Here is a 14,786-nt window from a genome sequence, read left to right on the forward strand (position 1 = left end):
GGGAAAAAGAAGGCAGGCAAAGCACACAAACCTTTCTCTGTGCTACTGCACTTTCTAAGCATTGTGGGTCCACCCTACACTGACTCTCCAACCCCCCCCCCCCGACCCCACCCCAAAGCACAACCAAAAAACTGTTTCCAAATCTACGCCGAAAGCACTGGTCTCTCTCCTTCAGTCACTCTCTCCTTCTCTCGTCTAATGACCACTCCAGGGATTGTAGCGCTATGCAGTACCAAAGAGAACGGTCATTATAGACAGATGGTGCGTGTGTGTGTGTGTGCGTGCGTGTGTACACAGGTGCATCGACAGGCCAAGCGACAGGGCCACGGGAAATAAATAATGGACTGGGCTTCATTAGCCTGGGCTCCGATACACACACATGTGGTGCTCATTACAGGTGCTTACGCAGACGGACACACACATACACCCACACACACACTTCTGGATTCCCAATGTCTTATCTTCAGGGTGGTCATTGCTGATGACACCCGGAGGATATTAAAAAGGAGAGAGATAGAGGAGGAGAAAGGGGGGAAAGATGGTTGAAGTGAGGGATGGCAGGGGGGAATATGCGGAAAAATGACTCACACTAAACAAGTGAAACCACACTTTTCTCCTCCAGCACTGAGGTCTTGCTTTATCCTGTAACAAGAGACACGCCATAGTTTCTGCACGTACTGCGGAGTTGACTAATCAAATCCGTTATGCAACATCTCAAAGTGTTTTGTTAGCTGAGGTCTGGTAACTGAACTAAATTTACGATGATGGATTATCCTGCTGAAAGAATCCATCTTAAAACCATATTGGCTGTGCACCTGTTCAGCAATGCTGTGACATTTAGGCGACGCTCAAATGCCACCAGCAGCCTATGATGTTTTAGCGAGTCGGGATCCACACTGTTTATGGCATATTCTGACCTTTTCAACTGGCAACAGAAACCATGCGATGTCTCCAAGTCCTTGAAATTGCCCCGCTCATAATCAGTTCCTTGAAAACTGCCCTGGTAATAACGTTCCCACAGTAGCTCATCTGCAACAGCGACTGATGACTTGTGTGTGTTGACATGACCTTCTGCAGTCAACTGTTATATTGCCCTGTAAGAGCACATTTATGAAATCCACTGTCCCGAGCATTTTGCATAAAAGGGAAACATTCCTATTGAGGTGGACACTGAGCTTCATGATAAGAGCACATGGCCCATATATAGTGTTAAAGCTCCTGGTGTTTGACCCATTTGATGATGTCTGCTGACCCATGGGAGTATTCTGTCTCTGGGGAATCTTGCCAAGTTACTCCCCTGTCTGTGAGGATGCACTGCTGCTCCGGCTGATGGAAAGAAGCTGGGATTCACATCAGCTTTAGACCGGGAAGTAATTTTTGCTTGGGCACGTACACACACAGTAGCAGTGTATACATGGTCACTGAACTTTGGTGCTCAGTTCTGTATGGATCAACACATCTTGGTGAACCCACAACTTAAATACAGAAAAGTATGAGAACAGTGACTCTAGACATGCATTAAGTCTGGACTCGCTTGTCTCTGTGTTGATTTCACTTCTAAATAAGTTCACTGTATGCCAAAGTAATATCTGGTGTCAATGCCTCAAAGGAAAATCTGCTGTTTATTAGCTATATCAGCCACTTTCTTTGTTTTACAATCAAAGGAGGCCAAGCAATGGCTTTTGGCACAGCAGCAAAGGCACGTTCACTCCTTTCATAGACAGATGTTTTGTCGTGCTGACTTTCTGTGGGTTTTCACATTACACTACTGCAGTATTACTTTAGAGGCCGAAATTATTAGGTATCATTCCCAGTTCCTACAGTGAAGCATTTCCACCTCCAACTGCTTCAGTCAAATCCATTCCATCCTCTGGAAACTCTGCAAGGACTCCCAGTGCTGACACACTTCCTGGAGAGCAAGTGGATTTATGACATCACTATCTAATCCCCCTTCATCTTCCGTCTCAAGCTGATTGATGCCTGGGAGTACTTCCTGGTGCACCTTCCCTCGGGTGGACACGCGGCAGCTATGCTCCACAGCTCCACATCTCTATAATTCAAAGGGGCTCAGAGCACTGCTGCTACAATGCTGAAAAACTCATTATGTTTATTTCTGCCAGCTGCTGGGGTCCCTCCGCTGAGGGGGACCTGGTTCGAATTGAGCAACATTACATGAAATGAAACCCCAAGACTAGAGGGAGGATAAGCAAACAGAGTGGCTCACTAAGGCCTGCGTACAGACACGCTCACGCAGATACAAATATCCACATGTGCTCTGTTCCTTACACACATACACAAAGACCATATAAATATACTGATTCGGGGAATGAGCACAAGCACACCTACTGGCATGTACACAAACAGTGCCTGTGGGAAAGGCAATTGTGTTCTGTTCGGAGCTGGCCGGAGCAAAAGAACATAATGATCACAAGAGAAACTACTGTGGGCTGTATGGCTTTTCAACAGTGTTATCAATTTTGCTGAAACACTGCAGAGCTGAAATGAATATAGACGCAGCGGGACATTATGGACTAGCAAAGAAGTCAAAAATGATCAGTCCATGTTTTAACGGAGCAGTGTGTAGGATTTAGTAGCATCTTGCTGTAGGGATTGCAGATTGCTACCAGTTAAATGTGCCAAGCGTGAACTGGCAGTTAAGATTCCTTCAGTGTTCATTGTTCGGGAGGTTTTAACTGGGGCTGGAACTATCCACAGAGGTCTCTTCCTCTCCAAAACAAACGAGCCAGGTGATTAAAACCAGTAAAAACACTGAATAAAGCAGTTTCACATTACAAAGTAGTGTTTCTCTGACGCTGTTTGGCTAGTCGCAGACAGACAGCTAGACCAGCACCTGCTAATGTGTGCTCACCTTTTATCTTTGATAACTTAAGATCTGGAAGTTCAGGAAGTTTTTAAAGTGAGCCGAATTATCCGCAGAGGTCTCTTCCTCTCCAAAACAAATGGATCGGGTGATTTAAATCAGTAGACGCACTGAATAAAGCAATTTCACATTAAAAATCAGTGTTTTGCCGATGCTTTTCAGCTCATTGATGAGGGGCTGCTAACTACGGTGACCAAAGCAAAAACATGAACGGACCTATCCAGAGCTAGAGTTTGGTTTGTCTGTTCTGGGCTACTGTAGAAACATGGCAGAGCAATGTGGGGGACTCCATGGGAGAGGACCTGCTCCCCTGTGTAAATATAAACAGCTCATTTAAAGGTAACAAAAACACAATGATCCTTATTTTCATGTGATTATATGCTAATATATTCCCCTAAATCCGACACACTGGGCCTTTAATTGATGAGTTAAACTGTTGCCACACTTTGGACTCATGGGGGAGCCTTACAGTCACTTCTGGGGTTAGATGTGACCCACAAGGCTGAGTCACTGTTCGTATCAAGCTTCAGTTTAATATGCTTATGCTTGCAGCCACAAAACAGCAATCCAAAACTTAACTCGCAAGCTGTGGCAGAAAAAGTAGGCATCACGAGACACAGTGTAGCCAGGGTTGCAAACATAGCTAGCAGGCTAACAGGAGCATTTCACAAGTTGAAAATAGTACACCTTTTATCGAAGACGTAATTCCCTGTCTCAACACTCGCACATATTCATACCAGCAAGGACAAACTGAAACAGCAACATGATAATCCTTCATCTAGAGATAAAGACTTCAGACTGAACTCCACACAAGGCCAACAAGTCAGGATTTGCTGGACGTAAATGCACGTCTCGCCTATCCTCTTTAAAATTACACTTAATAACTTATCAAGGTGCTTATTTTTTGCAGTGTAGTCATTCTGTATCGCGGCTGCGAGCGCCACAGGACCATTTGTCCCGAACAGCTTTAGCCTGGCAGGGAAGACAGAAGCCAGCTGATTGAGGATTGGTGGCACAGTGCCGTCCAAACTCCTCACTGTGGAGACAATCTGATGATCAGGAGCCCGAGGTCCTGTACAGACCTGTGCGTGGATGCTCATTAACCACCATCACACACTGATAATGCTATTTGACCAGACCAGTAAGTGCTCTCCCTAATAAACGAACTGAACAGGTTGAGAAGCTGCGGAAGAGTGAAGCATTCCTCCTCCTCCAGACTCTACGACATATGGACGTGACAGCCGTGAAACACGCAGGAGGAGAGAGGAAAAAAAAGACAGAGTCACTGAGAGACAGAAAGAAGACAGAGCTGCTCTGACAGCGTTGTTAGCTGCCTGAAAGCAACGGTGTGGAGCAGGGTGGTGGAGTGTTGCGAGTAGCCGCGGAGCTGTGAGGAGCTGACGGGCTGTCTGGGAAACGTCAGTGTAGAAATGAGGCCCGGTAGACTACGAGGAGAAAGTGACCTACATACTAGTTGGTCCAACGGGCTACGGAACCAGGCAGTACCATCTGGGCTCACAACAACCTCCTACGTGAAGATAGAGAGACTGAGAGAGTGAAAGAAAGAGAGAGAGAGAAAGCAGACCACCGTGACCAAAATAACACACTCTTAAACGCAACTGGAACACTTCTGTCCACACTAAGAGGTCAGATTTCTGCTCAGCTTGAACAAAACATTCCCTCTCCATTGAAATGTGGCTTTCAGACGAGCAGTTAAAGCCCTCCACTGTACATTTTTAGTGTGTGTGCGTCAGCAAGCGTCCCAGTGTGTGTGTGTGTGTGTGTGTGTGTGTGTGTGTGTGAGTGCAAAGACGTCTGAGAGTGTTTTCCCGGCTTCTGGGCTCCTCAAGGGCTATTTACAGTTTTCATTCTGCTCAGTCAGGCCTCGGGAGCAAGATTACAGATAGGAAAGGTAAACATCAAGTAGATCCTACACATGTATTGCACACACACACACACACACACACACACACACACACACACACACACACACCCTTCTCAGAGCCTTGACCCACGCTGGGTCTCCTGCATCTTGCAGAGCCTCTCTCATCCTTAAAACAGCTACAGGTAAAAGTGAGAGACCAAAACCCAGGCATCTGTCTTCTGCTGTTTTTACCTGGCCTTCACTCTACAACAACAACCTTGACAAGGAGACTCTGAGCTTTTTTCATGTAGCAGATGCTGCTGTAAGCAAAAACTCGACCGATAGCAGGAGAGACTATGAGATGAAATAGAAAATGAGCATACAGCCACTTCCTGATCAAACACAGATAAGTTATGACACTCTCTCAGGCCGAAGTGAATCAATTAAACATCTGTTCCAATGTGTGTCGCTGCCGTGGGCTGGAAGAAGAACACACGCGGGGTTGTAGTCGAAGCAGAGACTGAGGGGTCTTTCATGGTTTACAGTGTATCTGTAGTTTGTTTAGCGACAGACGCTGAGGTTCTGTTGTGGTTTTGAGTCCCGCATGAAGGCATTTAGGCTGTATGAATGTGTACTTTGACTGTAAAGTGTATCATGTGGACCAAACATCTGCTCCACCATATCTATTATGTTTCAGTTATTCCACGCAGAAGATGTTTGCCTGACAGATGTGCGCTGACGACTGGTAATTTGATGGATGCTGCATGTGCGCTCGAATCTGTCTGTTGATCCCTGAGAATAAAGAGTTGTTGTACGCACGGGCCTCTCCCCCCCCGAGCGTGCTGATATCTGCATTCCTCCATCTCTTTACGAAGATTAGCTCTTCTGCCAGCGGATAACCCCACCGCAAAAGCCGGGATGATAAGTCAATTAAGTGATGTACCAATCAAAAGAAAATGTATCTGCAGCTTTTGACGATCAAGTAATTGTTGTGGTCATATTTCAAGCAAAAATGGCAAATGCTTACTGGTTGCAGCTGCTACAATGCACTTGTCTCTGTCACATAGAGTGGAGTTCAGACTGTTGGCCAAATAAACAAGACATTTGAAGACCGTGGACTCTTTCTGGTCAGTTAATCAATTAATCTACATTTTGAGAGTGAAGAAAGACTTCAGCACAGCACATTAAAACACTCCAATATTGCACTTAACACAGCACTGATAAGATAAGTGCGCAGACTGATGCAGATCTCAGGCGGCCCTTGAATCTGGAATGCTGCCCATAATTTCCTCTCAAACTTGTATCACATCAAAAGCATCTTGACTAGCATGAAATGTGGATTATGACGGCGTATCTACAACGTCGGGAGAGTGTTCACTGATGTGCATTTTAACACACGTACACACACACTTCACTCTTCATCGCCAGCTTCTCCCTGTCTAGCCAGGAGGGTTAAAAGCAAAGATGGACTTCTGAGAGATGAAAGGTGATCTAGGTGGGTTCTCCAAATTCGATTTTCACGGTCTGTTGAGGTACAGCCACTCTTAGATAGGCGTGCAAAGCAATCACGCATGTACACTCACACATGCACATGCTCACACACACCACGTATAAGCATGTCAGACATGCACAAGTAAGAAATCCCATTGATGGGGTCATTTCTTAGCTCTCGTGAGTGCAATCACACACTTCCATAAAGTAGCTGCGCTAATCAGGAGAGCAAACCGGCGGGTGTGGGGTGAGTTTAGACACACAGCAGCCGGCTTTGATGCTCAGCAGGCTGTCATCACTCTGCTTAGACAAGCAACATGCTTACAGTACATGTATGGAGAATGTAAAAAGGTAACTAAATGCTTAGACCAACTGAAAAATAAAAACAGCACAGAGCGCCACAAGAGGAACTACTCTGGCCGACAATTGGAGATGTTTCAATGCCATTTTTTCTTCCCGATAGAGATTCTGATATCTGAACTTCAATGAATGCCACAGAATTTGCTTTATCCAGTGTAAAATGTTGCCAAATTGCTGATAGTAAATGCAACACTATTTACCGGATATAAATTCTTCCTTAGTTTCTTCATTTTAGAGCAGCAAAGATGAATTGATTTCCAAAAAACACTTGTCATTTTATGTAGTTTTAGATAAATTAAGTGGTTTCGGATCAGTGCATAGGCTTGCATACTTGTCGATACTCGATCCAGCATTTTAGGCAGTATTGGAGACAATCTGGTATCAGTATCTGAATCCCTCTACCTGTAATACCTATATTACCACATACTTTGTCTGGCAGAGCTCATAAAATACAGAGCCCAAAAGGAAGCTATAGAGATGGCGACCACCTCAGTATTCGGCACAGGAGAAAAGACCACAGCTGTATAGTACAGGCAGTAAATTGAAATGACTGAGTCCCAGGCCTGTAATTTCACAATCCTCCACTGAGCATAAACATTCTCCGAATGATCTTCATTCCAGGCATTATCACTCCTCACGGGTTTACCAGCTACGAGGATGGAGATATTAGACTGTAAAAAAAAAAAAAAAAAGGACCTGAGTAAAATTCAGCCTGCCTCGGAGCTAAGGCCTGTGTTGCCCTTTATAATAAATAACATAATCCTGTTTATTCATTCATTAGCTTTGTGCTGGAGTTACACGTCTCTTCCCTCTCAGTGCTGTAATCCCTTCATTACCACCTCAGTTACTGTGCCAGCCTCGCCTTGGAGGATCTTCTCATCCTACTCTCGACCCCCACAGCTCCACCCCTCACCCTGCTTCTTTTGTCTTTTCCCATCTCGCTCTTTCCACTTTAGTCACATAGCCAGATTTGGCAGGTATTGGGGCAGGCTGTGTTCAGTCTTGTCAGGGTAAATTATGGATCAGGTGGCCGGTGAGCTGTCAGTTGTACCAGCAATGTGCCTGTGCCAAAAACACCACAGGCATTCCCTGGCACACACAAACACACACCTCCCACCCCCCAAATACATAAACATGGTTATCAAAGCAAAGGGAGCCCCTAATCTTCAACCACCACCAAACCTCATGTGTTTTCATCTAACATTACTTATTCACTGCACGCATGCTCACATATGGAGGCACATGCACAAGTTTATGAACAAACACAAGTGAACATCAGATTTATATCGGCATGCACAAACACACACACATATGGTGTGCAGCCTCCTCCCCTGTTCTGGAGGAGTGCCGACGTGCCCCCAAATCTCAGTACAGGGTATTTTCTGGCACAGAAATCATCAATACACTGCCTTTTTGTAATTAGATGAGGGTACACACTCACACACAGCTTGTCCTCCTCTGCAAATCAGCTCATTCACAGATGAGACACACACTTAAGCCAAACAGCAGGGCTGTTACAGAGTTAAAGCACGTAGAGAGAAGGACTGCAGGTTTGGTCAATACCTGTCCATCTAAAAGCTTAACTAAGATCATTTACTGTCTGTTTAAAGTCACTTTAATCAGCTTACAGATTTGATTCCTCTCAGCATTCCTCTCAGCATACCCTGATATCAGTGTGGATACTTTGTGCTATTTTGCCACAGCAGATGAATAAAGACAAGGAAAAGGAGAGACAAGGAAAGAGATGAAGAGAGAGGATGGATGCAGAGATGGAGCAGAGGGGGAGGGAGCGGCCGGTGGCCCGTATGAGGCAGGGTGTAATTTTAATACGTGGAGCTCACAGTCTCATTACAGGCTTCGGTCTGAGGAGCGCAGGGGTCAGACCTGATCCAAACCCACACTGACAAGTGCAAATGGGATTCTGCTGTCTGTCTCAACACCCTCCATACACACACCCCACCCCACAAACACACATGGACACTTTCTCTCAAAACCAACCCCCTCCTTCCCCTAACACACACACTCTATCTCCCAAAAGCATCACCCTGTGTACATTAGCGCAAACACACACATATGCATTCACAGAGATGTCTATAAACACACAGCAAAGCAGGCTGGTGAAGAGAAGTGCAACCCTTTCTACTTTGTTACCTTTTATAGTCTGCGTCTGCTTTCCATCCTAACACTGACGCTACGCCGCCTCCTTCCATTGAAGTGAGGCAAGTACATTTTACAACATTACAGATTTTAAATCTTTGTAATTCGAATACATTTCCAGAAGAAAAAAAAAGCTTCTGTTAACATTTTTATTTGAAGGACGGGGCCTCCAACTTCTGGTACATTTCTATAAAAACTTGACTTTACTCATTACTCATCTTCGACCCCAGTAGCGTTTGCACAATTTCACTCACATAAATACACATTTTCCAAATGCATACACATAAATCTACCTATGCACATGGGACCCTATCATGTGAGGCAGGGTGGGCCGCGTTGACTTGCACAATCACCTTGATGAATCACCCTATGTAGCGGCCTGCACAAGAGCATAGTCTCTATTGTTAAGTAGTGCCTCTCCATGGAGGCTGGCTATCTTCTACATGACCTACACACAAAGCTAACACATGCACCAACACACACACACACACACACACACACACACACACACACACACACACACACACACAGCCAAAAAAAAAGGCAACGACCCAGGAATAAATTACACATGACCTTTATAAACATCATGTTTAAAATGCAGCATCCTGAGCGCGCTAGACGTGCTCGAAAACACCCAGAGATGTTACAACGATAAAAATCCCTTGCTGTACATGACCTATGAATGCACAAACAACTTTTAACACAAAAATGCTCTTGAGTGGAGGGGCAGTATATTTCCAGTGTGAATGGCCATTCATGTAAAAGGAAACCACAAAATGACCATGTTTCCTCTCTGCTTCAATGTTGAACCAGCATGTGCACATAAGCAACCCGGAAACATGCAGACCGGCAGGCAACAACAACAAAAAAAAAAAGGTGTTCTTAGAAATTAAATATGAAAAGCATAAAATATGCAGCTAGCTCCCACTATGCCAACGCTGCCTCTGACACAGGCTTTCTCTCCTCCGTTCCCACCGCATGTTTTATTCAGGACTGATATTCTAAAAGCTGAAATAGAACAATCTATTTCCCCTTGCACTCCTCACTTCTGATTTAGTGATGAATATTTCAGAGGAATGTCAGAAAAGACAGAGAAACTCCACTCTGCAAGCCGGCGTCTGCCTCACCTCTCCCTCCAATCCTCCCATCCTCCCTCCGTCTTACAAGACAGCTACGTGATCCTCGTGCAAGACTCACTTAAGTAGCAGATTTGCTTAATTTTCTACATGATTTAACAATTTACGGAGTGAGTGTTCGGGGGCATGAGAAGGGGGTGAGAGGGGAGTCTTTGGCCCAGGAGTGGAGGAGAGTGAAAAGGGGGAAGAGGGGGGAAAAAGAGATAAAGAGAGGCACAGTGCTGCACAGACAGGAGGCATGATATGAGTGGGAGAAACGTGGTCCCAAACATAACAGAAGCTCGGACCAGACAGTTTTGCCCCACAGTAATTTAAACTTTAAGTCAAACTTTACTTTTTTCATCTCTAAATGTGTGTCACATTAAAAAAAAATGGGGCAAAAATGAGACGCCATTCATTTCAGGATTTAAAAAGAAATCTAAAATACATGCAGCGAGCATAAACAAGCAGGTAAGTAAATTATGGACACATGTGAAAGGCACACATCTGCTCCTGCTCTTTCCAGTCCCTCATGCCTATTTATACCTGACTGGAATGCCAGTGAGTGACTGACTGACACACTTACATGCACACACACACAGACACACTCACACACACACACACACACACACACACACACAGACACACACACAGCTTTACAGGCAGAGCTATTGTTCTCTTTCAGTCTAAGCAAAGTCATGTGCACCACTACAATAAAGCGTAAAGACAGAAGGGAAACAGTGAATAAAGAAGACAGAGGGACACAGTCAGGGAGTTTCTCTGTCACACACACACACACACACACACACACACACACACACACACAGGGAGTACTGTACAGATGGTACTCACAGTCTTTCAGTGTTGCGGGGGATATTCCTTGGCATGGTTTTGAGACCCAGTCCATGGCAGTCCACTGTGGTGCCACTGCAGGTACACAAGGCTGGGCAGGCACTGGCGTTGCCCATGAGCAGAGCAGAGAGCATCACCACCCACATCCAGAGTGGCTGTCCGGCCAGCCTGCCCATACCTGCCCCAAAACAGCTACCTCTGACGGGCATATTCACCACAACTGCAGCCAGATCTTCTTCAACAAAAACCCCCTTACTTCTCTCTGTCCACCTTTCTCTGCAAGAAAAAAAATAGCAAGAGTCCTGCTACACCTTGCAAGTCCTCTAGAATAATTCTATATTTGTGGTGAATATAAATAGAAACAAAACTGTATCAAATGCTATTATTTTCCTCCTGGAGCAAATCCTTTTTGTTCTTCTAGATTTCTTTTGATGTAGGTATGAAATCCACCACAGTTTGCTGATGTAAAAAAAAAACAAAAAAAGAAGAAGCTGCTGTTTTCTTTCTCTTATTCTCTCCTTGCAAAACTCCTCTCTTGTCTTTGTGGAGTTGCTGTGCTCTGGTCTGCACACGTCTGCGTCTCTGTCCTCCTCTCACTCAGTCCCGCTCTGCTCTGCTCGCCTGAAGAGAGAGGGAATAGGGAAAGAGCAGAAAGAGAAAAAAAAGCCAGTCTCTTTCTCTCTCTCTCTTACACACACACACACACACACACTCACACACACCAGTCATCCATCACAAGGATCTACAAATAGCCGAGCCCCCGACTCCACCCCTACCCCTCCTCTCCTCCCCCACCCCTCTCCCTCCTCACACAACACCCCCCCCAGAACCCTGCCTGAACTCACTCTCATTCTCAAGATCCCTCTTTCATTCCCGTGATTCTATTCACAATATAAATCTACTCCAAGTATCTTTCTTTTTCTGTTTTTTCTCTTCTACTCCCTCCACTCCTTCTCTCTCAGGTTTGCCTCCAGGCGAACCCCCCATAGAGAGACCTAACCTGCATGACACTGCATAACCCTTGCCCGAAGGAGAGGCTGTGGGGAGACCGGGCTGTGTGAGTGTATACATGTAACGAAGGAGAATCCACTGGGGAAGAGAGGAATCAACACCTCGGTCCTCAGAGGCAAAAAGCTGGAATAAATAATCTGTAAATGTAGGTCTTAACATGTAGATCAAGTGTGGCCACACACACGCAGAAGCTGCAGCAGGGAACTGGCATGGAAACACACAGACATACAAATATTCATGATCTGTTGGGAGGGCGGACCGCAGCCATAAAAAGTAAGTCAACACTATATTTTAAGCACAAGAACAGAGATTATATCCTAATATATACAAATGAAAAGACAAACAGTTACACTCACAACCATACCTGCTCTGTTATTTCGATTTATGGCAGCAGCTGGCACACAGTCCGTCTCTCAATGCCAGGACCATACATTCCCTGAAGTGGACTCAGAGCATAAAGACATAAACCGGACTGTGTTGAGAAGGGAAAATTGAATGATAGGCAGCATATGCAGGCCGTTATTTACTTTAAAGGAGTTCCTAATAAATATTATTTTGCAAAGGTTGACATGTAGTGAAAACAGTGGATATATTAGAGTCCAGCCGCTGTTGACAGAGTAATTGTAGCATTCAGGAAACTTTTCCGAATGCATATTGATTTGCAGTACGTGGAATTGCAAATCAGTATTCTGGATGTGGGTAGGAAGCAGACTCTCGTTTTTTTATGGGTCCAAACCAGAGCACGTTGTACATCATATGCAAAGTAAAACAAATGCTGAAACTTTAAAATACGGTACAAAAAACTGAGAGGGCAACAACAAGCACTTCTTGCATAACTTTTATTGAGCCAGTGTGTAATGATTAGATCCCAGATGTCTGTGAATCTGCATACTGATCACCTGCTTAATGAGGATAGGCCTGCCACAGTAATGATGTTATTGGCTTAGCGAGGTCAGCAAAGATGATCGAGGTCGTATCCATTATCATACAATATTACCCTTGTGTTTACACGTGTTTGTTTACCTGAGAATGTCACCAAACATGGGACATGGCTGCAATGCCTTAGTGTTCCTCACAGCCCCTGAGCTGAATGAACATTAAGAGAAAAATCCCACAAGGATGCATCTTGCTGTTGTTTCTGGTTGAATTTAAAGATCATTGCACTTTGAAAGAGTGTACTGCATTATTATACAATTATATTATCATTATATCAGTGCAATAAAATGGTGCTAAAATGGTAATAATGTCATTTATCGCAATGACTTCTGGGACAATTATTATAGAACATTATTATAGAACAAAATTAAGTTATCGTAACAGCCCGACTCAGCTGACTAAATGGCACAAAACCAGTGACTGATACTTTGCTTCCCTATGAGTGACTTATTTTACTCCCCCTTATGTAAAGTAGTGCACTGGGAATCAAGGAGGTAGTGATTCATTGTCATGTAGAGATTCACAGATATCACAGGAAACTAAAACCGTTCAGCTTCCTTGCAGATATCCAGGAACTAATTATTAAAATATTGACTCGCATAGCATCTGTTATTTTTCGTGCTGCCTGTTTTTGTACAATTCCTGATTTAATGCTTGCCTCAAAGTCAGTAAGGAACTACTGCGACCATTAAATAATCAGCTGTTGTTGATTCTTACTTACTGCTTTGTAAGTACCCACTTTTAAAAACCAAGAGTACACATAAGTTTGGTGCTCAACTAAAACTAAACTAAAAGTAACAAACAAACGCCTGAGCTCTCCTCAGCCACGGCTGTGCTTGGTTCAGCTCAAGCCACTTGGTCTCTGGTCTAATTCTACAGAGGGCTTTGCTGCAGGGTGGATCCTTCCCAACATAAACATCAGCACAATCCCTCAGACCCAAGAACCCCATTCACTTTAACTAACAAAGGCACAAAGAGAAAAAAAGAAATGGGGACGACGCAAGCAGAAACATTTGAGTTTGTGCGTCTGTCTGCTTTGTTGCTTGACCAACTAGAAACATATGCTGAGTTGTGTGTGTGTGTGTGTGTGTGTGTGTGTGTGTGCGCACATACAGGTGTGCACAAACATACACACATACAGAAAGCAGGAAAAGAAAACCTCCATCTGTCCTGGTAAAAAGTGTCAGTGCAGCGTAGATCTTCCTTCTATGAATGGTTAATTAAAGAGGAGACAGTGGTGTTTAGTGGTAATGGGGGGTGGTGGCAACGTCCCTCTGCTCTCACAGAGTCGTGATAGGAATGCACACAAATACACAACAGGAATTATTCTGCTGCTCTCAAAGCCGTGGGAGGACATGGCAGCAATTTATAATTAGTCTGGGGAGAGGAGAGTTTGCAAAACATGAGCGTTCACCAACAATTGACTCTGACGAGGAACTAACTGCAATTGGAATAGCACCCTTTTTTTTTTTTGAGTTGACAGTAGTGCTGAAGCCTGTGGAGTTCAATAAATGTTTTCCGACAGCTTGTTCCCGAAGTTAGAAATCAAAGAGCCAAACGTTCATCAAGATGAAGCTGGCAGCTGCTCATGGCTGAATGAATTTGTTAGTACACGCTTGACTCACAGAAGTGAAATGTGCTTGATAGAGAGTATGAGACCAAATTTAGCATCCTGAAAATTCCACAGCAGGCTTCAAACCTGAGTTATTTGTATTTCACCCTCAGAAGAAACTGTGCCTCGAAGAAAAGACGAGAAAAATTCCTGCGCTGTCCATTGTCGAAACGGAACAAAATACAAAAGTATGCTGGCGTCTACATATTTTAACCTTGAATTGTGTTCCTTTAGTGTGGTATTTCACTATTTCACTATCTGTAGTCATAGACAGAATTAGCTCCCTCTGAAAGGCATTTCACAGAATCACATCCACTCACCATATATGTTTGTGGGTTTGTGTGCACACCAGATAATGTAAAGTTGATTACAGTATGTCTGACTCATTTTACAGTCATCATGCTCATTCTGGAGCAGGAATGCTAAATAAACCCCTCCGGAGTTTTGGCTGTAAAACAATACTATTCCTATCATGGAAGCTGTCTGATGTATATTTACAGAACATGA

General features: G+C 44.3%; 1 protein-coding gene across 4 annotated transcripts in view; it reads right to left on the reverse strand.

The window, feature by feature from the left end:
• slit1a (slit homolog 1a (Drosophila)) overlaps positions 1–11,379 on the reverse strand; it is a 111,004-nt gene extending 99,625 nt beyond the window's left edge. For 2 of the 4 annotated variants that reach the window (XM_049601406.1, XM_049601405.1), the window contains exon 1: positions 10,721–11,379. In XM_049601406.1, the coding sequence (XP_049457363.1) occupies positions 10,721–10,929 (209 nt within the window). In that variant the 5' untranslated portion in view covers positions 10,930–11,379. The remainder of the gene's footprint in view (positions 1–10,720) is intronic. The other 2 variants (XM_049601408.1, XM_049601407.1) reach the window with 1 other exon arrangement.
• Positions 11,380–14,786: the final 3,407 nt, after the last annotated feature.

Source organism: Epinephelus fuscoguttatus, linkage group LG16 (genome assembly GCF_011397635.1).
Source record: "Epinephelus fuscoguttatus linkage group LG16, E.fuscoguttatus.final_Chr_v1".
Taxonomy (NCBI): domain Eukaryota; kingdom Metazoa; phylum Chordata; class Actinopteri; order Perciformes; family Serranidae; genus Epinephelus; species Epinephelus fuscoguttatus.